The following is a 24,457-nucleotide window of genomic DNA, read 5'->3' on the forward strand; positions in this document are numbered from 1 at the left end:
CCCTCCCCCCCCCCATCCTCACCCTCTCCTGAGCCCCCATCACAGCCCCCATCTGCCCCCTGCCTCCCTGGCCACCCCCCCGCAAGGATCCATGGGTGGGGGGTCCGTTCCCCCCCCCCCAGGGCCACCCCCTCCCCGCAGCCCCGAGGCGATGCCGTGCTGTGCCATGCAGCTTTATTGGGGGGCGGCGCGGGGGGCACCGGGGCTGGAGCAGGGGGGGCTCAGGGGCACCAAAGCTGCTTTTTGGGGTGACGGGAGCAGGTTTTTCCCCCCACACACTCTCCCTGAGAAAGGGGGGGGGGGGGGGTCCCTCAGGCCTCCAGCGGCTTCTGCGCGTGGGCGAAGAAGACGCCGTCGACGTCGTCCACGCCGGTGCGGAGGGCGGGCGGCATGGCGTAGGAGCGGAAGTCGCGGAGGGCGAAGCCGGCGCCGGCCAAGGCCGAGCGGACGTCATCCTCCGCCAGCGGCACCACGGGCAGGCGCGCGGCCCCCGCCAGGTAGAAGGACTCCCCCAGAGCCCCCAGCAGCAGCGCGTGGCCCCCCGGGCGCAGCAGCGAGCCCACGTGCGCCAGCGCCCGGGCGAAGGCCTCGCGGTCGGGGCTGACGGCCTCCAGGCAGAAGGCGGAGAGCAGCGCGTCGGCCGGCGGGCGCAGCGGGGCGCCCAGCGGGTCCGGCCGGTGGACGTCGATGGGCAGGATGCGCCGCAGGCGGCCCCGCAGGCGGCGTTCCTTCTCCTGCCACGGCTCCCTGCGGGGAGGGGGGCGTCAGCGGGGACGGGATCCTCTGGGGCTCAGCCCGGCACCCGCGGGGCTGTGGGGACGGGATCCTGCGGGGACCGACCCGACGTGTGCAGGGACAGGGAACAGGATGCCGCAGGGATCAACCCAGCGCCAACAGGGACACGGGGGCAGGATCCCACGGGCGCATGGGGCTGGGAGCCTGCAGGGATCAACCCGGCACCCACAGGGACCCAGGGACGGGTTCCCATGGGGCATGTAGGGATGGGATCCCACAGGGATCAACCCGGCACCCACAGGGACATGGGGAGAGGATCCCACAGGGCTCAACCCAGAGATGTGGGGATGAGATCTTGCAGGGATCAACCCAACATCCATAGTGACATGGGGAGGGGATCCTACGGGGCTCAGCCCAGCACCCACAGGGAGAGGATCCTGCGGGGATCATCCCACCACGTACAGGGCCATGGGGCTGGGATCCTGCAGAGATCAGCCCAGTCCCCGCGGGGACATGGGGACAGGATCCCACAGGGATCAGACCGATGTCTGTAAAGGGTGTGGAGGCATCGTGCTGCGGGGACCAGCCCAGCGTCCACGGGGACATGGGGCCATGAGCCCGTGGGATTTGGGGACGCAGTGCTGCAGGAATCAATCAAGTGTCCACAGGGACATGGGGCTGTGATCCCGTGGGGTTTGGGGACACGATCCTGTGGTGATCAGCCCAGTGTCTGTGGGGACATGGGGCTGTGATCCATGGGAATCTGGGGGACAAGTTCCTATAGGGGTGAGCCCAGCATCCTTAGGGGTGTGGGGCTCTCATCCCATGGGATTTGGGGCCACGATTCTGCAAGGGTCCATATGGCATCCTCAGGGACATGGAGCTGTGATCCCATGGGATTTGGGGACACAATCCCGCAAGGATCAACCCAGCATGTGTGGGGAGATGGGGCTGTGACTCCATGGGACCCTGAGGGACAAGTTCCTATAGAGGTCAGCCCAGCATCCTTAAGGACGTGGGGCTGTGATCCCATGGGATTTGGGGACATGATCCTACAGGGATCAGCCCAGCATCCTCAGGGACGTGGGGCTGTGATCCCATGGGATACGGGGACACGATGCTGCAGGGATCAGCCCAGTCTCCGCAGGGATCGGGTGGGGGGGCTGGTATTCCATGGACCATACAGCCGTGATCCCACCGTTGCTGGGTCACCCACCACCCGGGGTCCCCCCGCGTGTGTCCCCCCCCCAGCGCAGTCCTACCCGCGTCCCTCGATCTTGCAGACGTGCCGGATGAAGGGGCTCCAGTCGAAGGTGCCGGGCTCCCCCCGCGCCCAGCGCCCCAGCTCCTCCCGGTTCACCGCCAGGTAGTCGGTAGCCACGATCTCCTCGAAGTGGTCGCAGGCGCTCAGCAGTTGGTAGATGGTGGGGCCCGAGCCCACGTCGATCAGCGTGCGCCCGCGGATCTCACCTGGGGGGGGGGTGCAGATGTATCGGGGGGGGGTTCCTCACCACACCGGGCACCGGCAGGGGGGATGGAGGCAACTGGGGGGAAGGGGGTCCCACCCTGGGAAGGGGCTGGGGAGCAGGGGGACGGGTGGGGAGGGGGCAGGGTGGGGGGTGCTGGGGTGCTCTCCCACCCCGTGCCTCAGTTTCCCCACCGTGGATGGGGTGGGGGGGGAGGGGGGCTCCCCTGACACCCCTCACCGCTGGCGAAGGTCTCGGCCAGGCATCGCAGCTTCCAGGGCACCACGAACTCCTCGGAGGAGAAGTCGGCCCGGGGGGGCAGGTAGTTGTTCTGCAGGTAGGCGCGGGGGTCGAAGCGCTCGTAGCCCTCCCGGAGGGCGGCCAGGCTGCTCATGGCGAGGGGCTGCGGCGGCGGCGGCGCTCGTCCGCCCCCAACCCCACCTTTATATCCCCGGCCGGGCTGGGGGGGCCGCGGTGAGCGATGGCGGTGGTGGCCGTCCATCCATCCTGGCTAACCAGGTTAGCGCCGGCGCCCCGGGGCCGGGGGACGTGGCTGAGCGCTGGCGCTGCCGGATCCGGCCCTGCGCTGAGCAATAATGTTCTCCTCGAACTGGGGGGTGGTGGTGGGGGAATGACAGGACCCAGGACTCCCGGCTCCATCCCCGTGGCCTGAAGCTTTTGACACCCCCACCCCCCCCCAACCCCCCCGAGATGTGGGTGTCCTGGCTGTGACAACCCCCCCCTTATGTGCTGCTCATGAGAATGTCCCAGCGGATGGGTCTGGGTTTAGGATCGGGATGGGGATGGGGACCATCTGAGCGCTCCCTGATGCCTCCATCACCAGTGAGCCGAGCGTGCTGGACCTCAGCCCAGCTCCCAGTACTCCCAGTACTCCCAGTGCACCCGGCACCCTGCAATAAGGGGCAGGATGGGACCTACTTATGGGGATGGGGAGAGGGATGGTGGTGGTGGTGGGGGTGGTGGTGGTCAAAGATCCCAAATCCCATCTGTGCTGGAGCTGTAAGTGGACAAAGGTGGTGGGGACAGGCAGCTCCTGGGAGGACAGGGAAGGGATGGGGATAGGGATGGGGCCGGGACGGGCACAGGGAGGGGACAGGGACTGGCGGTGGCCCAGGGACAGCAGGATCTGGCCGGGTGGGAACAGCTAATCTGGGCGCTGGCGCTGGGTCCGTCCCGGACCCTGGCACCGTCCGGGCTGGCAATGGCGGGGGGGCAGTTATATAAGCAAAAGAATACACACACACACACCCCTCTGCCATCCCCCCACACCCCCAAAAAAACTGACCCCCCTCCAGGATGCCTTGGTCCCTCCAGCTGCCGGCATGGTGCCGTGCCTCAGTTTCCCCCATTACCCAGCAGGGTCCCTGCCTGTCCCGTCCCACCCTGTGTCCGTCCGTGTTCCCCCCTCCCCGCCCCCCCCCCCCATGAAGGCCTTGTACCACCCCCAGTCAACCCTCCCCCCCCCCGAAATGATGCCACTGGGCCAAGCTGGGCATTTTATTGCCATACAAAGACTATTGTTTGTACAACCCCACAGAGCGACCCGCCGCAGCCCCCCCCAACCCCTCCACAGCCCCCCCGGGGGGGGGGTCTCAGCGCTCCCCATCCTTGCACCCCCCTCTCTTTGCCAGGGAAACCGAGTCACGCCCGTGCCCGCTGCTGCCGGGAGCCCCCCGAACCGCGAGCGCCCCGTCCCCACCGGCCTCCGCGACACCCCCTGTGGGGTGGGGGTCCCCGGCGAGCGGGAGCCCACCCCCACTTGCCCCCACGCTCCTGCACTGCCTCTTCGGGGTGGCCGAGAGGACCCGAGCGTCAGGGTCCCCCCGCCGCCCCCCAGCATCAGCCTCCTGTCCCCCCCCGACCCCCCCCCGACCCCCCCATCACCCTCAGCCCCTTTGGGCCTCGTGGGAGAGGGAGCGGGAGAGGGTGCGGGGGACCCCCGCCTTGGCACCGCGGAGGTCCGGGGGGGCGAAGAGGGGCAGGGGCAGGGTGCGGGCGTAGGGCAGGAGGTGCTGGGCCAGGGGCTGCCCCAGGCACCCCACCCGCAGCAGCCCCCAGGGCGAACGCTGCTCCAGCACCCGCACCTCCCCGCGATGCTCCAGCGTCTCCCGGTGCTGCTCGTCCACCTCCCGCCGGCACCACCTGGGCACGGGGCGCTCGTGGGGGCGGCGGCGGGGGTCCCAGCACCCCACGGGGCCCCCCGCATCCTGCTTTGCCCCGCTGGGGCCACCCCACCCCGCAGGCACCCCTGGAGACCCCCACGTCCCACACTACCCCGGTGGGGACCACCCACCCCTCAGAGGTCCCCATGTCCCCACTGGCGTTCTGGAGACTCCAATGGGCTCACCAACCCCCCAGGGACCCTTGGAGACCCTCCAGGACCCACACAGCCCCACGGGGACTCCTCCCCACCCCATGGGGACCCCCGGAGACCCCAACATCCCTCATGGCCCCATGTAGATGCCCAGCCTCCCCCAGCCCCATGAAGACCCCCATCTCTCCATAGGAATCCCTGAGACGCCCCCACCTTGGACACCCCCCCCACCTCCCGACATTCCCATGACCCCCACAGGGACCCTTAGAGCCCCCCACAGCCCTTTGGGGACCCCGGAGACCTCTGCAGCCCCCCACATCCCCCATGGCTTCCCCTTGGAGCCACCCAATAGCCCCAAGACCCGACAGGAACCCCACAACCCTTGGGGACCCCCAAGCACCCAGTGCCCCCCAGCACCCTAAGGACCACCCCGTGTGTGTGTGTCCCCCCCCGGTGGCAGCGGTGCCCCTCACCCCTGCTCCGGCCGGGTGCTGAGCTCCAGGTCCAACCACTCGGCGCTGAAGGTCTCGCGCCGCCCCACGTCCTCCTCCCGCACGTGGCAGCCCAAGCGGGCGGCCGAGAGCAGCCCCCCGCTGCGCACCACCGTGCTCGGCCCCAGCATCCTGCCGCTGCAGCCCCCCCGCCCGCCCGCCCCGCTTATATGGCCCCGCCGAGGCTATTTTGGGATGTGTTGCTGGCACCGCGCAGTGACAGGAGGGTGCCAAGGGCCCCCTCGGGGCAAGCAGGGCAAGGGGGGGGGGGTGGCACTGGGGACACGTGTGTCACCCCGTGTGTGTCCGGCCACACTCAGCCCCATGTGCCGGCTGCCCGCTTGCCATCCTGCAGTGGTACCTTCAAGCCTGGGCCGTGTCCCCCCGTGGGGACGTGGGGCAGACCCCATGGCGCAGGCGGGACCCCCCTGGCCCCGGCCCAGGGCACGTTTGCCCTTTCCCCGCCGGCCGCAGCGCTGGCACCGGCCCCCGGCACCAGCGAACACGATGGACCCCAGAGGTGTTAACGGCTTTGCGGGTGCCCACTGCCAACGCGGCGGCCGTGCCACCCTCAAAGGGCCATTAGGGTCCCATCCTGGCGTGTCCCCCCCCATGGACGGGCTGTGCCGGGTGAGCGGGCAGGGGGGTGCTGGCCACGGGGCCCCCCCCGGCCGGGCTATTTGTAGGGCCAACAGATGGGGGCTGCGAACAGACGGGCGCTCACCGGGTGCCAGCGGCTGGGACTCACGTGGCAGCGGCTGCTGCCCGAGCGGCCGCGCATCTCCAGCACCTTCCAGCCACTGGGGCCACCGTCCCACAGCCACGGTGGTCCCACACCAGGGGAAACAACCCGGGGACGTTCAGGCAAACCTTTGCCCAGGGTGACAAGCACAGACGCAGATGCTCCATGTGGATGCTGAGAAGCTGCTGGTGCCACCACAGTATAAGGGACAGTGACACCCACGGCCAGTGGCTGAAGAAGCCTGGAGGCCTCGTCCTTTGAGCCCAGGGGGGCTTTGGGGTGGCCCCAGCCCCATAGCTGCTGCCACAGGGGACGGGGCACCCTTCCTCCTCGCTTTTCTCCACTCGGGTTACAAAGGGCAGGCGGGAGACAACGGGCTGCAAACAGTGCAAGGCTTTAATTCTGACAGGTACCGGCCGGAGGCATCAACGGGGGCCAGACCCCTCCCCAGGACAAGGTGGGGGGGGACAGAGAGCCCCAGGGGGGGCCCGGCGTGGGCGCTCCCCACTCCCCGCAGCGCTGCCAGCGTCTGCCCCCGCGTGCGGGCGGCTTCGCGCTGTTTCCATTTATAGCGCAGAACACGGCACCGGCGCTCACAGGTAGAAAGAAGCCGCAGTCGCCCCCGCACCCCCCCAAAAAGGATAAAAGTCTCTGCTTAAGGCAAATCGCACTCTGCCTCCGCTGGGAGGGGGGACACGCACACGCAAATGGGCTCAGCCCACCCCAAGGGGCGGCTGGGGCAGCGTGGGGAGGTCTGGGCAGCCCGAAGCACCGGAGAACGGCCCCCGAGGGGTCCCCTCCTGCAGGAGGTGGGTGGGGGGCACAGCCCTTGGGACAACGGCCCTGAGCCCCCCCCCCTGGGGGAGGGCAGAGCACAGCTCGGGGCTTCATCTGGACAGACAGCGAGAGGGGACAGACCTGTGTCCTCACCCTAACGTGGCCGCCTCCTCCAGCCCTTCTTTCTCATGGAACTGGGGCACAAGTACAGGAGTCTGGGGGTCACAGATGAGCCCCAACCCCTGGGGAAGGGGTAGGTCGGACCCAGAGGAGGGCAGGGCAGGGGTTTGGCACGCAACAGTCAGTGGTTTCAGGGCCCTGGTTAGGGGCAACCGTGGTGGGAGAAGGAGCTGAGCATCCCCCGGCCTCATCTCAGCGCTGTTAGTACGGGGCATCCTCTCCTGGGGGGGGGTCGCAGGGTCCTCTCCCGGCTGTCCCCCAGCCGCAGAGGAGAGAGGACAGCGGAATGTCCGGTGAGGGCAGGTCCCCGCTGCTCACGGCTTGCCGGAAAGCTCGCTGACCCGCTGGCGGAGGTGGAAGGCGAACTCGAACATGGTGGCAGCCAGGCTCTGGTGGATCAGGTAACGGGGCAGGCGACCCTGCGGGGAAAGCAGAGGAGCACGGAGCCGTGAGCCGGGGCAGCACGGAGGCACCGCTGGGTTCGGTGGTGGCCCCCGTCCCGTCCCGAGCCGGCGGTGTGAGCCCGGGCTGAGGGATGCACGAGCACCGCAGCGGGGAGCTGCCGCTGTCAAGGAGCTTAATGCGGGGGAGGAACTGAAACGCGTTTTGATTTCTCTAAAAAAGCCCTGCACGACTCAACCTCAACCGCCTCGGCCTGTGCTCTATTATGCGAGATGCATTAAAAAAAAAAAAAGAAAATAATCCCCGTCTCTGCGGGGGAAGGGAGCTGAGGCAGGGCTGGGAGCAGCACCGGGGGCTCGTGCGGGGTCCCGGGGCAGGGAGGGGGTCCTGGCTGACTACCCTGGGGGTTCAGGTGGGCACAGGAGGACCCCCCCCTCCCTGGACTGGGGTGGTTCAGCAGGGCAGGAGGCACAGACTTTTCCTCGGAGCAGGTTTTCTCTGCGACACAGGGGCAGGAGATTGTGGGCCCGTTGGTCCAGGGGCCATTTCAGACACCTCCCTGAAACGAGCTCTGGGGAGAAGCTCCGTCACGGACACAAACACACACACATGTGTGTAATTCTCACCCTTCGTGGCAGGAAGGGATGAGCCATGTGCTATAAATACTTCTTCAGGGCCAAAGGAAATCGCAAGGCAGCACAGAAGAGGGGTCTGGGCACTAGCAGAGCCCTTCAGGAAGATGGTGGAAGCAGTTGACAGGCAGTTATTAATAGTTTGGCCGCTACGGCATTTCTTCCAGCGGCAGAGGCGGACAGTGGGCGAGTGCTCTCCGGCCCGGGAAACACAAGGAACGTCTTTCCTTTCTCAGCCCCATCTTGCACAACCAAGGGGGTTTGTTATCCCTCCAAACCCACGCGTTACGGAGGGGCGGAAGAGGGGTGGGAGCCAGATCCATGAAAGAAAACACATCTCCCGTGCAAAGGGGCAGGAGGCCACGCTCCGCTCTGCCCCTGCTTTCGCTGCCCAGGCAAGCGCTTCTGCAAATCCTTTCCAAAGCGTTTCACAAGGCTGGAGCTGATCTACTTTGTGGGGAGGGAGGGACGTGGGAGGGGAGGGGGCCGCGCAGCTTTGCAGCAGAGGGCTGATGAATGGAGCCTTTGTGCTCGCTGCTGCAGCGCCGTTACCACGTCAACCTTCAGCGGAGGAAGAAAACGGGCCAGCTCTGCTCCCCCCATCCGCCCGACCCCGGCTCCCTTCACGCGCTGCCTTTTGTCTGGGCCGCCAGCAAGGACTGGACACGCAGCTCCGCAAACCAGCTCCAGACCCGGGTCATCCCGTATGGCCGAAGCGCCTTTCCCCGGTGCGGAGACAGCCCCGCGCGCTGCGGGGGTGGCCGGGTTTGTACCGGGGTGTCTGGGAGCAGGGGCGAGCGAATCATCCCTGCAGCGGGTTCCTGGGGCTTCGCATGCCCAACTATTTTCAGTCCCCGAAGAGGATAAAAACCTCCCGCCCCCCAGTCCTGCACGCAGAGCTGTGAAAGCCCTAAGCAAGATCTCTGCCAGCTAAGGAAGAGCTTCCGCACCTCACACCGGGGCAACTTCAGGGGGAAAGAGGGCGATTTTCAGGTAGCGTTTAACCTCCACCAGCAAAACTGGAGTCCCTTTAAGGCAGCCTTTGATATTGAAGCTGCTTTCAGAAGCGGAGGCAGCACCGCAGCCGCTGGGAGCGGAGAGCAGGCGCTCAGCACGCAGCCCGCGCTACGCAGGGTGTGCTGGAGCCCGCGGGTGAGCTCTGCTGGGGACGGGATACGGCCGCAGCGCTGGTGCATCAGCGAAGAACTGGCTTTACCTTCAGGTCCGTGTTGAGAATCCAGATGAACGTGCAGACCCTGGGGTTGCTGGGACATTTCAGTACGATGAATCCTCCGGGCCCATTCTCACCCCTGTGGGGAACCAAGAGCACACAGTCAGAGCCGGGGACAGCTGAAAAGCCATTTTCCAACGCTCTGGGGTGCACCGCACCGATCCTGCGCTAGTTCCTGCAGCAGCAGCCCCCCCCTCTGCTTGGCAGCGAGGATCAGAGCCCAGGGGGGTAAGAGCAGATGCGCAGAGTGCCCGGGAAGGTATCTGCTTTGGCTGCAGGCACACGAGCAAGCGCGGCAAGGCAGGTTTCCCACAGGTGCCTTGGCAGCGGTGGTGCCAGGGCTGCCGCAGGGCTGCGGGCTGAGAAGCAGCCTCTGCCTCTGGACCGTGCCAGCCCAGCCGACACCAGCCCTTCACCACCAAGAGGTTTCCGAGGCACAACCCTGTGGAAATGGGTGCAAACGAGCAGGTCTCAGGAAAGCCGAGTGGCCAGGGAAGCCCTGTGCGGTCAGGACAGGCTCGGCACGGGGAGCTTTGTCACTACAGCCCCCAGATCCTTCCTCGCACCATCTGATCCGTCTCAGAGACAAGAGCCGCGCTCACACACACAGCCCAAATACAGATTTCCCTTCCCTGTTCAGGAACACGCTATTTTTGCTGCATACGTTTGTAAAAAGATTTTTCTAGGCCCTGAAGTCCCCAGCTCTTAAATAGACTGAGGCAGTTATAACGGCTCCGAGTTAAAATGTCAATTACTTTAACCAGATTATTAGGAAAAACAAAGTCAGTGCGCGAAGTGGCACAGCTGGGCCCCAGGCACCAGAGCAGACAGTAACAAGGAGTCCCTGTTTGATGAGACCAACCCCGCCGAGATCCATTACCAGCCGGGCGAAGCTGTCCCTTCGGAAGGGGAGAGGCCGAAGACCTGCTGACACTTTGGGAGCCAGTCCATCCTGACGCAGCGGGACCATCTCTCAATGTCCGCAGCCTTTAAAGTCAGTAAGTGACTGGCTTACGAGAAGCAAAAGGCATGCGAGAGGCTCAAAGCGAGCCACAGTCAGCTGTTTACTGCCCCTCAGAAATGGCAGCTGGCCCTGTTTGGGAATTAACTGTTACACAAACAGGATGCGGACGGGGTTGGGGTTTGTGCTGTTCCTGGTCGGCACCTCCACTCCCCTGAGCGGAGAGCTGGGAAACGCCCGAGCAACGCTGAACAGCACAGAGAGTTTCTTTAACAAAGGAAGAAGAACAAGGGAAGCAAGGTTTAGTTCCACAAATAGATTAGCTTCCTGCAAGTGCTGCCAGAAAGACAGCAGGGTTTTCATTTAAGTGGCTCTTTGCCCTAAGCTTAAGCAAAGTGTGTGTGTCAGATACCAGCTAAAAAAAAAAAAGCCCAGAACCTGTCTCTTACCTGACATACTTGGAGAGCGGAGGCTTCAGGTTGTGCGTGGTTGACATCCCTGAGGAAATGTACCTGTCTCTTCTTCTCTCGATCCGGCGCACGTTCACGAAATCCCTAAGCAAAAAAAGAAAAGGGCGCCGATTGCTTTAAAAATGCGCAACAGGACTTTGAAGGAGCAGATCCTGCTCTCCCGACTGCTGGGAAAGGCTGCGGCGGAGGTATGTCAACATACGGACAAAGCACAGCGCAGCACTGTTATCAAGGAGACCGACTGACTGCATGAGACAGATTTTGAGCTTCGAGACTCCTGCCAGAAACGTCTGGAGGAGAATTCAGGGGCTCTTTGCCTTTGGGAGCGTTACCCGCACCGCCAGCCAGCCCTGCCTCGTGGACACGGGGAGCTCCCGGCCGGCGACGAGCGGCGGAGCTGGGGCAGAGTGTTCTCACTACCGTCAGATGCTTCTGGTTTTGGAGGGTGTTTAGGGGCTCAGTACAAAACAGACAGTGGAATAAACTGACCTTGGGGAAACGACACCGCCTGCAGCCCCAGCTGCCACATCGTATGAGATGATCGTGTTGTCTTCAACCCGCTGCAAGATCTGGAGGGGGGGGAAAAAAAAGAAGAGAGATTTCCTCAGATTGTGCCTGCAGGTGCCAACAGCTGGGTGGTACGGACCCTCCCCTAAGACAGCAGCAGGATTCAAAGCAACCGGAGTGTCTTTAGCATCTGATGTGAGGCCGAGGGGGACAAGCTCTTTGGCAGCGTGTGCACAGGTTTGTCTCCTGCCCCGGGACTGGTCCCTCTGCCTTTCTGGGGGGGACACAGGCGTTGCCTCCGGATCCCCGCCGCACCAACGGTGCAAAACGCCCAAACCCTACCAAGCAAAAGCAGGTTTGGCTCAGCGGCTGGCCCATCTCCCTGCCCACCTCATGGGCTTTTGGATGGGCACACGCATGCAGCTGGCTACCGCCGAGCATTCGGATCGTACGGATGAGCGGCAGAGATTTAACGCCTCAGTGACTCGGATCCAGCTAAGCTCCAGTAGGGCCCGGGCACCGCCGACAGCCGGTGTTGGACTGGGAAGCTCCAACTCTCCGCTCCAAGGAGCTCCTGTGATTAAGCCATCTTTGTCCGGCACGCTCACCTGGCAAGCTGCCACCGTTCTGTTCCACAGGATCATCTTCTCAGGCTGGAGAATAACCTCCTGGTAAACTGTTTCAGCGGAGCACTGCAGGAAAGCCTGAGAACAGAGCCAGAGCAGTTAGCCGGTCCCCCGCTCCACTTTGGTAAGATTATTTTTAAGGAACGCAAGGCAGATCACAAAGAACAACTCGGATAATAAAGGAGGGAAGAGGCAAAGTTGGCCTGGCTCGAGCATACGTGACGTGAAGGCTGTCACCCCTCCGCCACAGCGCTCTCGTTCCCAGCGGCCTGGAAGGCACAGGTGGAGTCAGAGAAGACAGAGCAGACCTCAGGTTTCAGCAGTCGGTGAACTGCCGCCTGCCCAGGTCCGTGCTGGCGTAAGAGAGGGCAAGCGTCAGTCTGTGACACGGCGAGACAGACGGACCTTGGGGCTGACTCAGGCTGGCTCCTCTCCTGCCCTCACCCCACTTTATCAGCAGTTCTGCTTCGGGAAGTTGCTGAAAAGCTATTCTGAGCTCCAGCACCGGCAACATTCATTTCTCCACGTCCCCGTGGGACAGGGGATCTTTGGAGGCAAACGGTTAATGCAGTAAAGTGGGACCATCCAGCTTTTTCCTCGCGAATACAGAGCTGCTCCATTGGCAGCTCCTGCCAGCGAGGCAACATATGCACTGGAACAAAGAAAAGCCACCGCAGCACCAATGCTTCATTAAAGCGTGGTTTACAGCCAAGCCACTCCAGCGAGAGGGCACAGAGCAAGGCACTTCCGAGCAGCTCTTCTCAATGCCAGGCAGCAGCAGACGCACGCTCAGCCCTGGTCTTGCTGGCAATTAGTTGCAATTAGCCTCCTTGGTCAGATTAGTCCTAGATGCTGGGGTTGGAAGCGAGTCTTGCAGTCACCTGCTCCCACTTCTACCAGCAGAGACTGGGGCCCAGCATATTTGCTGGGGAGTTTGTCTGCCAGCCAAGGGGCTTTCCTGGAGAGATTCCCTAGAGCGTGCAGTGCAGTTCATCTGTCTCGAGCAAAGAGAGAGTGCTTTGCAGCCTGACCTGTCCTGCCAGGGCCAGGAGAGAGCGTGAAAGCTGAGCCACGGCTCTGAGCAGAGCAGTCGCGCTTCACACAGACTAAGGAAGCAATCCAGGAAGGTTCTTACCTTTAAAATAAAGGTCTTGCCATGGAAAGGTATTTCAAAAGTGTAAACAACATCACCGAAGTCCTGTGCAAGAAATAAGAAAGATAGATTCGTGTTAGCAAAATAAATCCCTTCTCTACAGGCTAAAGTCTGCCAGTCTGCAAACGCTGCGGCTGCAGGACCTGTCCCGCCTCATGTGTCATTCTGACGGACCCTCAACTGTCCCCTGCCCCCCATCCCCCCCCAGGCAGCGACCCCAGGACGGGAACTGCACTGAGCACATTTCAGATGCTCCTGCACAAATTTCCATAAACAAAACAATATCCAGAGCGGCAGCAGTGATGAGACAGAAAAAGAATCCGCCCCATGCCAGCCTGCAAACTCCACGTCAAGGTCAAATTCTCTTTGTAGTGAGCACCAACACCAGGGTAAGGGAAAGGGGTTAGTTTGCCAACACTGCTGTTGTTACCTACATCTGAGAAGAGACTCCCTGGAGGGGTTAGGGATGGACAGATGATAACCTTTCATCATTAGCCCTGTGTTAAACTCTGATTAGTCTATTTAAAACCATCCCCCTTTGGATAAAGAAAACAATCTGCCCAGCTAGTTTGGCATCAGACAATGGATCACTTGACAGGGGAATTTTAAACACCAGATGAGACTGCAGTTTGCAGGACTCTCACCCCAACCATGTTGCGAACCCACAAGCAGAAAGCAAGGTTGGTTTTAGGGGGCAGAGACACTGCCCCTTTCTCTCCACTCTTTAGAGAGAGAGAGGAGTTCTAGGTACCCCAGAAAACTCTACTGGAGCTCAGGGAACAAACCAGCACAGTGAGGAAGGAGGCAGGGAAGGGCCCGCTTCGCTTTGTGCGCCTCTGCGCTGCCCAAAGCGGGAGCCGCGACTTGCAAACCCCTTTGGCAAAGCCACAGCGGAAGGATGTAAGGCAGAGACACGTCCCTGATTTACACTCCAGCACCCACGAGGTCCCTGTCCTGGGGAAGGGGGACGGACGGACAGACAAACAGCTTTGGGGGTGGGAGGAGCAGTCTGTGCCCCACACTGTCCTGCTCTCACGTGGGCCAAAGGCGGCCAGAAAGGCCAGACCCCAGCTTGGCTTGGTCTCCCCAGGGTGCCGAAAGGCACCTTGCTGTGGAGCAAGGGCAGAACCTGCAGCAACGGGCCCCTCCAGCACCGCCGCAGGGGCCGCATGCCTCCGCTCCTCCCCACACCAGCGGCCACCGCTCCGCAGCCCAACGCCTGCCGAAGGTGAGCTGTGCGCCCCTGCCCGCCTGCCGTCTAGAGGGAGGAGCGACGGGCTCTCTCCTGTCAAACAGGAAGGCAATTAAACGTCTAATTAAATAAGAGGGGATTTTACATTTAACTGAACTGGAATAGATTCCTAATTCAATCAGGTAATTGTAACGCTTGTTAATTTTTCATGTTGCAAGGAGGGTTTCAAAAGCCTCATTTGTCCTCCCGTTTTTGCTAAGCCATCCGCGCTTTCTGCCGGCAGCGCTGCCCGGCAGGTGGGGCGGGGGGCACTTGCATTGTTTTTCTCGAACTTCCAGTTCTCCTCCTGGGCGAGGATTTGGTCCACAACCTCCATCGCATCTTTGCCTTGTCGGACATACTCTTTCTCCTAGGAGAGAAGGGAGCACTTCATTAGCTGGGTTTGCAGAAAGCCTGAAGCGTATGTGCAAGGCTTGCTACCCCCCTCCCAGGGCTGGCAGAGGGAAAGGGGATATCTCCCATCACCACACTGCAGAAATCTCTTAATTTGGGTCACAGAGGCCTCATTTTGGAGCTCAAAGTCACGCTCCCCGCCCTGGCTTGTATCCACACACCAGCTGCGTCTACCAGTGAGTCTCCCGCCTTAACGTAAGGGTTTCCAGCAGGCAAAGGGCTATGAGACGCCCAGAGCTTCCTTCCGTGGAGGTGCCAGAACTGGGGCTGAACGGCAAAAGAACCACTTGGAAAAGAGCACAAAGCAGCCTGTGCCCAGCCAGGCTTTGGGGAGGCGCAGGACCGCCCCGCGAGCCGCAGTCCTGCGGGGATGGTTGAGGCGATGCCCTTCTCGGTACGTGACCACGTAACCAGGGACAAAAGAGGGAAGGGGAGAGAGGGACAGGCGGGATGCAGAGCCAGAATCCCATCCCTGAGGGATGCTGCAGGGAAGAGCACGCAGCCCTGGGGAAGCGGGTTAGTGTCGGGTGTTACCCAGAGGAGCCCCTCCTGCGGTGGCCACGATGCCACCGGTCCCGGGGCACACGGGGAAGAACCCGGTGCCGAGGGGCAGGCAGAGCTCCTCAGCCAAATGTCCCCAGAACAGACGGCTGCAAAATGAGGGACAGCAGCCTCCGGTGCTCTGCAGATACAGTGCCCTGACGGGGCTGCAGGATTGTCAGTCGCTCCCACAGCCCTGGATCAGCCGGAGGCAGACGGGCAGGGATAGCCGCCCTCAGGCCACGCTGCCTCTCTTTACCTGAGCTGTCAACGCCTTCCTCCCTGCGCCTTCCTCGTCCGACTCGTTGTCTGACCCTAGAGGGGAGGCACACAATTAACACACAGTTGATGAAGACCCCACTTGTACAATCTCCCTCGGACAGACAGCGTCCGATCCCTGCGCCCTATCCGAAGGGAAGGGCTGTCAGTGGGGATGACCCTGACACAGCCCAGGCCCTGCCTCCCCAAACACCTCCGCTCCGCAGGCGCTGCCCCGCTCTCCGGAAGGCTGAGCACGAACCAGCGTCAGCAACACCAAGACAACTGCTCCGGCTGACGTCTCCTCGCCGCCGAGCAGGGGAGGTCTCTGGGGACGGCACGAGGCGGTGTCACAGGGCAGTGGCGTGCCGCCAGCTCTTATCCTCACCTGCTTGTGGCAACTCGCCCCCGTGACCTCATCCCTCGGGCAGCATTTTTCAAGTACTTTAGCCACAGCGAAAAGCATTTAATCCCAAAACCACAAAAGGCTCCAGTTTCCCACAGAGCTGAAGCCAGGCACGCGGGGCTGAGCCCGACTCCGCACCGCAGATGGCACAGGGACAGCGTGGCCGTGCCTCCCCTGCCCAGGCACAGGCGCAGCGCGAGGAGAGGGGAGCCCGTTTTGCAGCGTCAGTTCTTGGAGGCCCTTCCACCCGCCGCTGCCAAGGGCCGGGATAACAAGACAAGAGCTCGGGGAGGAGCCGATTATAGAGCAGAGACCCAGGAGGAATGCTGTGAGGGGAACAAGGCTGGGAAATGAGGCGGCCTGGCTGCCAGCGAGGTGACGGCAGAAGGGGAGAGCACATCTTACCTGCGAAGGACTCCGGCGGGGAGTAGAACTGCCCCTCGGAAAGGGCTCTGGGGTAGAGCAGGGGGCCGCGGGAGGCCACAGCCTGGGCTGCCAGGTACCCTGTGAACCAAAGCACCAAGTTTTACACACACGGAGTCCAACGCTTCAACACCAAGGGGTCCCGGGGCCCCCACCACATCCACCCCTTACTCAACCACCCTCCCAGGCACTTTGTTCCAGACGCAGCCGGTCTTTTCGCACTGACACCAGCCAGCCCACAAGCTTTTCAGCTCCTATTGCCTCATCTTTTGTTTGAGACATTTTATCTGCATGGAGATCAATGGGCTCTTTTGCCTGTCAAATCCAAAGGCGATTAAGCATCTAATTAAATAAGAGCTTCCCCTGGAAGCAATTTGGAACCTGAGCCTAATCCAATAGAGGCATTAAACACTTGATCATTTTTCATCTTAAAGCCTCCTTGCAAGACCCAAACATCCTCTGGTGTTTTCCAGTCAGTCAGTGCATTTCTGATCGAGCCCCGCTTGACAAATACTCCTTCACTTATGTGCCACTTCCCAATTCCTCGTACGTCAGTTAAGCCTGGGAGAGCGACAAACTCCTTTTGCTGCTTGAGGAACGGGCAGCCGTGCCAGCCCAGGCTGAGCACCCACTCCCTAGAAGGACCTCTGGAAGTTATGGGTGCCCAACACCGCAGGGTAATTCGTAAAGCATTAGGTCAGACTCGATCTCCATTTCGTCTGACCCTCAGCGACCAGAGGCTGTAAAATTTCACACACCATAACTCACGCTGTGTCCCTGTAACGTGTTTGCGACTGAAGCAATCCTCTCTGAAAGGTCTCCAGCCCAGATCCAGAGACAGATATCCAGAGACGGAGAGTCCAACAGTCCACCTGGCATCCGTCCCACTGTTTCAAAACATTTTCTCTGATGCGGAGGTGAGCTCTGTTTCCAACACGTCTGGCTTCAGGATCCAGACATTGGGGAATTTGGCACGTTTTTTCTCCGCTCAATTAAAAGATGCTTTTTATAATCTGGTATTTTCTTCCCCTGAAGGGACTTATATACCATAACAGAATTGAGTCAGGCTCTTACCATCACAGCCAGCCTGGAGATCACTTCTCCATAAATGTCAGATCTGTCAAGGTGCTGCCAAAGCAGCAGAAACCCCAGGCCTGGTAGTCTAATCTGCCAACTCCTACCAAAGAGGAGCAAAATACTCACATCGTTCCTCTTCGGCTTCCTGAGTTAGGACTTTAAAATCCAGGAACCAAGTCTCTAGCCAAGCAATGACAAACGAGACGATAGGAAGTAAATAGCCGAAAGCCCCTTTGGTCAGAAGCTGCGTGGAAGAAAGGAGAAACCACAGGGAGTTTACACAAACGGGAAAACAGCAGCATCGAGTAATCACAAAGCAATCCCCTGTGAGCCCAAGGAAACCAACCTCGGAGAGGATGACCTTCACAATCAGGAAGGCACTGGATATCAATGTAGTGACCTGAAAAATAAATTTACATATCTCAGATCCCTGCAAGCTCCAGGCAGAGAGCGAAAACTAAAAACAGGAAAGCAAAAATTGCCTTCTTACCGCTATGACCCACCAGTGGCGCAGCTTTACGATTGCATAGGCCAGCAGCAACACAAAAAACCGAAAGAAAGCCAAGACCTTTGAAAACAAAAAGCCATTGACACCAGTCACTGCCCTTGTCCCTCTGCCAGGTGCTGGGAGGACACAGACACGGGCCAGCTCCCGAGGACCTCGCCACCTAGACAGATGGGGTCAAGGCTGCAACAGGACGGGCTGCGACCTGCCCAATTTCGCCAAGCCAGGCGACGGACGAGGCTGCGAGGAGACCCCAGCCCCCCCGGCACGCAGACCCTCCCTGCCCAGCCTTCTGCTGCGCCACCCCTTGCTCCAAAGCTGTTTCCTCACCTGCAGCAGTCTGGGATACTCACAAATATATCAAAGAAAGAGGTCTTAAAATTGTACTTGATGATTTCATTCTCCAAGTTCTTCTGAATGCCATCCTTGGTCTGAAGGGGAGACAGGAAACCAGAAAGCTATTGAGTGCACTGATAAGAAACTAATGGTAGAAATAACCCGGCCAAGCGGTGACCAGAGGTTACCGCCAGGTCAGGTTATGCACCAGGCATACAAATGCCTGCCGCATGCACGACGCGGGCTCATCTGCCAAGGCAGGACCACGGGAGGATACAACAGCCCATTTCACCCTCGGTTTCACACCGAGGAGCACGAGTTGGGTAGCCAGAGCTGGAGCAGCACGCAGGTACATTAAATGCTTCTATATGGGGGTTTTCTAACACTGAAAAGCCGCTCCTTTGGCTCAGCACATCCAGTGCCACCGACCACAACTCTCACAGCCTAAAGCCCTTGGTCAGACACCACCTCCCACTCATGCGCACCACCTCCACGTGGGGCTTCAGGTGAGACTTCAGCTGTACGGGAGGAGACATGGAAAAAAAAAAAAAAAAAAAAGAAAAACCACAGGAAACGGCTTCTCTAGCGCCTTCAGTAACGCACTGAACAAAGCGTCTCCCACAGCTGGGCAATCAAAACATCTCCCTGTGAGGGCTCCTAGGGGTCACTCGGCAACCTGGTGGAATTTAAGCTGCGATAGTCCTCGTTGTGCAAAGCACCGAGGGGTCCCCTCTCCTTTCTCCCAGGCCAGCTGGCTTCCCACGGCTCGCAGCAGTGCTGAGCTGCCCTCCAGGAAATCTGACCGAGGAAGTCAACCGGCAGGTTCAAACGTTCTGGCAACGGGGAAGAGGGAGGAGAGGAGGATGAGGGACACGCACAGACGCAGAGAGACTGCAAGGAAATCTAAAAGAGGCAAAACCACTTTCTGGGATATTGTACGGGAGCGTGGAAAAAGCTCACAGAAGAGCTCTCTTGCCTCACCCAAAGACAATCTGGGGCCCAACAGCCCCGGTACTTTTGACACCATAAATCCTGTTCTCGGGAGCCTGGAATCGCTGTTTATGAGAAAGCGGATGGCTCAGGTAACTGGAACAAATGCTTCACCTTTAGGCTATTGGTTTGAACGCAGCCCAGCTGGCCTGGAAGCTGGTATAGGCTGACAGCTGTTTGATGATCTGTGAGAAACAAGTTGGTGGATCTCAGGCCAGTTCTTGGCAGCCTGATGTCCTGGCACCCTCTTGTCAGACAGTCCAAGGACAGAAGAGGCAGCCATCGGGAAGCGGTCCCTCTAGGTCAGGGCTGGTGCTTAATATTCAGGGAGGGGGAGGTAAAGCAGTTCTGCGCTATTGCTTTATCTGATCTGCAGCTAAAGGACTCGCGCCGGCCAGCTTTGCTGAGCTGCCGCTGAAAGCCTCTTCCCCACATCAGGACTCCGCTGTGAGATGCTGCAGGAGCACCAAAGACACAAGGAAAGCTTTGGATTACGACTTCTGGGAGGTGTTTTCAGTTTAAATACAGGCGACTGCCATGAACAAGGAAGAAGAACCATATGAGGCATCTCTCTGTCTCTGAGAGCAGCAAGCTCCCAGAATTACAGTTTGCAGGCAACAGACATTTAACGAGGGCCAATTTGCTCAGCTTATCTCGCAGCAAAGGAAACCGTTTGATAAAAAAAGCATTAGTCATGATATAAAATCGTTGCTCTTCATAACTAGGAAAATAAGCTGTCCTAATAGCTTTAAATATGCAGCATCTCAGCTCGGGGCCCAAATATCAGCAGTTAGTCACTCATTAATGGCTACCTGCAAGACCTATGCTCAGAATCACCCTGGTGACCGCGCTGGCAAATTAATTCCCCGAGGCTGGATATTTTGATTTGTAGACAGCACCTCTCCAGAGGGCCCAGAGAACAGGGACGAGAGCAGGAGGCCGGGGTCCAAGCTGGGCATGCAGGACACCATCGGCATGGCTGGAATGCTGGCCGAGAGATGCTTTTTCCTAGTCAGGGTGGGGGCAGGGGTCTCTTCAGGCTCTCGACGCCGCACGGCCACAATGGGCAGGGTGAGGGAGCTGCTGGCTGAGACAATCTGTTAAGTGCAGACACCCAGGAGATAAACAGGGCAGAGATAAGAGCTGCTAAGTGAGCGCAGGATCCAGTGCTGATAAATAAAGGCCAGACACCAGCAGGGCTGCATGCAGAAGCGCTGGGGTCTATCTGTTCATCTTGCCTCTCTGCTCAGGTTGTTCCACGGGAGGACATGTAGTACCTGAAACCCACCGCCAGCACAGCTGAAACCAGTTAGGACCAGTTCAGGAAAAATAAAATCAAAATACAGCTCAGGGAGTAATTTCAACCGGATGGGACTGAGGTATATAAACTGGATTTCCTTGGTCATTGCAACAGCTGACACGCTGAGCAAACACAGTGGCCTGCAAAGGTGGGACAGCCACTTCGGAGAGGCCCAAAACCCTCGTGTTCCCTTTCACCAGTCCCCTGTGCGGTGGGGCAGCATCTCCGGCTTTCAGAAGCTGAGATTAGTGGCGGTATGTTGGGACCAAAGCTCAAAGCCCCTTTTGTCTCTGCCCAACAGCTGGGCGGGCGAGAGGAGGGTCTGCACATCCTACCCTGCTCCTCCGATGCTCTGAGAACAGGACACACAGCAAAGCTGGCAGCTGCTTGGCAAACACAGCAGGCAGCTTCGCTTGAGGCAAGGGGAGCAGGAGAGAAATTTGGCCAACTGCTCAACCTGGCGATTCCACGGGCCCCAGATCTTGTTACAATACAACACAGAGCGCCACACGCGATGGTGTTAATGACCCTGGACAGTCACAACAGAGCCCGGCTGCAGGAAATGAGCTGGACTTTAGCTTACACTAACTGTGCAGCGGTTCCTCAGCCAGCACAAATCAGCAGAGTGCTGGGAAGAACAAACAAAGACTTGGCCCAAGACTTCTGAAACAGAGCAATTAATGCGGAGGGAAGCGAATTAAAAAAGCACAACTTGAAAGGTTAAAGACTCCACGGATTTGCTTCCCCCAACTTACATTCAATTCAATTATCCACAACAAAGAGATGAAGAGCAGGTCGAAGGTGACGAAGAGGCAGAAGGTCCTCCTCACATCTGAGATGGCCTTCCTCTTCTCCGGAGAGAAGTAGCAATACGGGGAGAAGCCCTGGCTCTGGGAGAACGAGGTGCTGATGGACGCTATGGCTGGGAGGCTTCGTTCCAGGTCGTGCTGCAGGTCTGTCGGCTTGCTCATCCTTGGCCCAAGCGACTTGGGTCCTACGTCAATCAGGGCGACATCTGCCAAGTCAGTGCGTCACCTGTGGGGAGACACAATGGGGACCCTCAGGCCTTGAGTCTCCGGATACCCCTCCTTCTCCTCTCCCCCTTTAAGGGCAAATATTCCTACTACCAAATCAGATCCTGTCTGTTTGATAGAATTCCTGAGGGAAAAGCATAGTATCGACTTTTTGGGCTGCCAAAGAGCTTCCCTCTCTGAAGCGAAGACATCCAGGGCTGCCCCATCTCACCCTGGCACCCCACATTCCCCAGCACAGGCAGGGACCCTCCTTCCCTCCTGCTCACTGCAGGGGAGGAGGAATCGGCTGCAAAAGGCTCAGAGGTGCAGGGGGTCCGCAGAGTCACCAGCAAGTGTCACTGGGACCCAGAGGCAGCCACCCAGAACAGGCTCCCAGCACAGCGAGCCAAGCCGGCGGCTACAGCCAGCAGCCACAGCAGCAGATGGCAAACCCCGTGGAGATGCCGTGGCCGCAGGAAAAGGGGCCTGAGGGTGTTTCCATGGAGGTCCGTGATCTGAAAGGGAGCAGTCCCTGGGACCCCAGAGCCACCCCGAGCTACAGCAGCCCCCTCTGCAGGCAGGGATGCAAAGCTCCCAGGGGCTCAACATTCTGCACAAGGCAAACCCCTGAGCCTCGGGAGCCGGTCATCCCGTCGGATCCCATCCCGCACGGTCGAGAGAGGAGCCTGCTCACTTCAGGAGCGGGACGCCGGTTTCACACCCGACTCCAGCCAAGCGGAGCAGCAGGACGGTAGCAAGGGAAAGCGCTGGTTTCTGTCCCGGCCCGGCGGCTGGCAGTGCCGGGCACACAACCCCGGTGCGAGCGAGGTGTTGAGGTCTGAAGGCTGTTTTCACGCAGCCTGTGCCAACCATTGTATTAAAATTTTTCCTCTCCGTCAGCACCACACAAGGAGGCCACTATGTTAATGGACCGTGCAACTAAGCACACGCTGGAGACAAACAAGGAAAGAGGATGCCAAAACAGGTCAGGCCAGGGATCTGTCAGTCCTCAGCTCTGCCACCTCCGAGTCACCCACGGCGAAGACACAGCTACAAACTCCTCCTCTGCAAAATACTCCTGCTCAAGGACATTTTGCCTCCAAAAAAGCAGATTCTTTACTACATTAGCTACTGCCCCAGCAGTCCTGCATCCTCCAGGATCTGAGTGAGGTTGGTTTGTTTACAACAGATCTCGCTTGCCACAAGCAGGAGGCTGCAGCCACGCAGTGTCTGAGAAAAAAAAAAACAAAACAAGACTGTGCCCAGGCCTGTGGGAAGGGGAAATCCACAGGGCACACAAAGCCAGGGGTGCTGCCCAGCCCCACCTTACAATGGAGCAGCTCCAAGAGCTGAGCACAGCCTGATTTGGGGCAATTTTGGGTCCCTGCACCAGCAGCTTCTGCATCCCAGCCCCTGGGGAGCACCGGGGCTGGAAAGGGAACAAAGCTGGACTCCTGTCAAGTCCCCGTTAGTCTCTCTCAGAGGCACTTCGGAAGGAACTGGAAGACTTGTCACTTTGGATCAGCCGCAACGACCGCGGCCCTTCGCTGCTCCGAGCGAGGGGCCCATCTCAAACTGAGAAAAGTTAAAGACATCTGTGAGCGGTAAATAATACATCACCTCATGCACGGGCTGCCTCCTCCTCTACGGCAGGGTGTCGCCGCCTCCTTCCCTCAAACATCACTTTGCACTTAGGCAGCCCCCCGCAACTTTCACAGCGCTTTAAAATCACCCTGCGAGACTCGCCGGCCCCGCTCCCCCGACGCCGAGGCAGAGCTGGGGCCGCTCTGCGGTGCAGGAACACGGCAGAGCACGGGGACACAGCAGGACATGGCAGCCGGTGTGAGCCCTCGTGCAGCTCAGCCAGCCTAAACCCACCGGTCGTTAAAACCCAGCCTTCCCGGTGAGGTTTAACACTGCTTCAGAAGCACACCCATCCCAAACCAACCAGCAATAACGAACTTCTGGGGAAGAACTGGCGACAAGGGCTTTACCTTCAGAGCACCGTAGGACAGAGCAGGGTTTGGCAGAAATACCTGAAGCCCAGATGAGGGCCCCCAACTGGGACTACTCCCTCAGGCAGGAGAAAGCTCAGAGCAGAAAGAGCAGGGGCTGGATCTCAGCGTGCATAAATGTGCCTTTTTCTGGGTGACAGATAAATTATTGAGTGCCCCGGTGTTGTATTATGCATTCAGACATCCTCCGCAGCCTGCGCCGCACCGGCTGCCGAGCCGCTCTCGAGCAGCGCAGCTCCCACAGCCGACACGACAGGCCGGGGAAGCGTGAGTGGCACACGCTGCCCAGAGGGACACCCCGGGTGACAGTAACACAGTGCGAAGGGGCGCCCGCACCAGGGAACCCTCAGGGCTTTTCTGGTTAAAAAAAAAAAAAAAGCACTCTCAAGAATCTGAGATTTGTTGTCTTTTTGCTGGTGAGACCTCCTGTTTTGAGGACAAAGCGGGAGGCGAGAGGGGCTGCAGGGAGGAGAGGTGACACCACCCTCGGCAGCAAGCTCTGTGAATCCCAGTGGGAAGCAAACATGCAGGGCAGGCGGCCGCCAAAATCCTGAGACAATGTCAACACCCAGCGAGCACTGCCACAGAGGTGTGTGCGGCAAAACGATGGCATCCCAGCCCAGCATCAACGGGATGGCGGGCACCAAAAGAGACCCAGGACCTGTGCCGAAGCACACGTCCCATCCCTGGCAAAGGCCAGAGCAGCCCCTGTGAAGCCCCAGTGTCACCTCCCCCCCAGTGTCACTCCTTTCCACTCTTTAGATTTTGAATCCTTTAGATTCAAATCACAAGCTTCTCATTAGCACATGTTTGCATGTTAATGACATGTCTTACAGTAAGAAGCCTTTCCATCTTGTGACATTGCTTCTCCTTTCCTCCTGCGCCCCCGACTTCCTATTAATGTGTCTTCTCAGCTCACATGACGACTTCAACAGCTAATTCTCATGCCACCTCTTCTGAGAGTTACAGCCTTTGCACCAAACGCTGCACCAGGAGAGAAAACTCCTGGAGAGTGGGAGGGACGGGGCCTTTTAGAGACACCAGCTGCAGGTGCTTTACCGGACACTAACGTGCATCTGAGCTTCCTAGCAGGGAGAGGTGCCTTTAAAACAAAAAGGTCGATATTATAGAAAATTAGACACTAAAACTCACTCCAAAAAAAAACACGGAGCAATCCAACATCTTCAGCAAACCACTGGACAGGCCCTGTCACATTCATGGCAGGACCTTGCGGGGCCAAG

General features: G+C 59.6%; 3 protein-coding genes across 3 annotated transcripts; all 3 read right to left on the reverse strand.

The window, feature by feature from the left end:
• Positions 1–129: 129 nt before the first annotated feature.
• PNMT (phenylethanolamine N-methyltransferase) lies at positions 130–2,879 on the reverse strand. The gene is made up of 3 exons (XM_082494987.1): positions 2,442–2,879; positions 1,998–2,205; positions 130–747 (listed from the first exon to the last, which is right to left on the reverse strand). Exons 1-3 carry the CDS (start codon positions 2,701–2,703, stop codon positions 312–314), a joined length of 906 nt encoding a protein of 301 aa, XP_082351113.1. The 5' UTR covers positions 2,704–2,879; the 3' UTR covers positions 130–311.
• An 848-nt stretch (positions 2,880–3,727) lies between these two features.
• On the reverse strand, positions 3,728–5,158 carry TCAP (titin-cap; the record flags this gene model as incomplete). Its single annotated transcript, XM_082495108.1, has 2 exons — positions 3,728–4,364; positions 5,010–5,158. The coding sequence occupies 2 exons, from the start codon at positions 5,156–5,158 to the stop codon at positions 4,109–4,111; spliced, it is 405 nt and encodes a 134-aa protein (XP_082351234.1). The 3' UTR covers positions 3,728–4,108.
• Positions 5,159–6,151: 993 nt separating this feature from the next.
• STARD3 (StAR related lipid transfer domain containing 3) lies at positions 6,152–24,095 on the reverse strand. The gene is made up of 15 exons (XM_082494775.1): positions 24,051–24,095; positions 20,944–21,223; positions 17,916–17,993; positions 17,548–17,625; positions 17,404–17,457; positions 17,184–17,301; positions 15,963–16,061; positions 15,153–15,208; positions 14,217–14,309; positions 12,691–12,753; positions 11,538–11,633; positions 10,912–10,991; positions 10,402–10,506; positions 8,977–9,070; positions 6,152–7,145 (listed from the first exon to the last, which is right to left on the reverse strand). The coding sequence occupies exons 2-15, from the start codon at positions 21,157–21,159 to the stop codon at positions 7,041–7,043; spliced, it is 1,335 nt and encodes a 444-aa protein (XP_082350901.1). The 5' UTR covers positions 21,160–21,223; positions 24,051–24,095; the 3' UTR covers positions 6,152–7,040.
• Positions 24,096–24,457: the final 362 nt, after the last annotated feature.

Source organism: Vanellus vanellus, assembly GCF_965231255.1.
Source record: "Vanellus vanellus genome assembly, chromosome: 24".
In the NCBI taxonomy this organism is placed as follows: Eukaryota; Metazoa; Chordata; class Aves; order Charadriiformes; family Charadriidae; genus Vanellus; species Vanellus vanellus.

Coding starts and splice junctions, on each gene's coding strand:
- PNMT (XM_082494987.1), bottom strand. CDS start 2,703: ATGGACGGCCACCACCGCCATCGCTCACCGCGGCCCCCCCAGCCCGGC. Junction 2,206..2,441: donor GGCCGAGACCTTCGCCAGCG/GTGAGGGGTGTC, acceptor CCCCCCCCCCAG/GTGAGATCCGCGGGCGCACG. Junction 748..1,997: donor TGCAAGATCGAGGGACGCGG/GTAGGACTGCGC, acceptor CCCTCCCCGCAG/GGAGCCGTGGCAGGAGAAGG.
- STARD3 (XM_082494775.1), bottom strand. CDS start 21,159: ATGAGCAAGCCGACAGACCTGCAGCACGACCTGGAACGAAGCCTCCCA. Junction 15,209..15,962: donor CCCGCCGGAGTCCTTCGCAG/GTAAGATGTGCT, acceptor CCTCCCCTCTAG/GGTCAGACAACGAGTCGGAC. Junction 10,992..11,537: donor GAACGGTGGCAGCTTGCCAG/GTGAGCGTGCCG, acceptor CCCCCCCTCCAG/ATCTTGCAGCGGGTTGAAGA.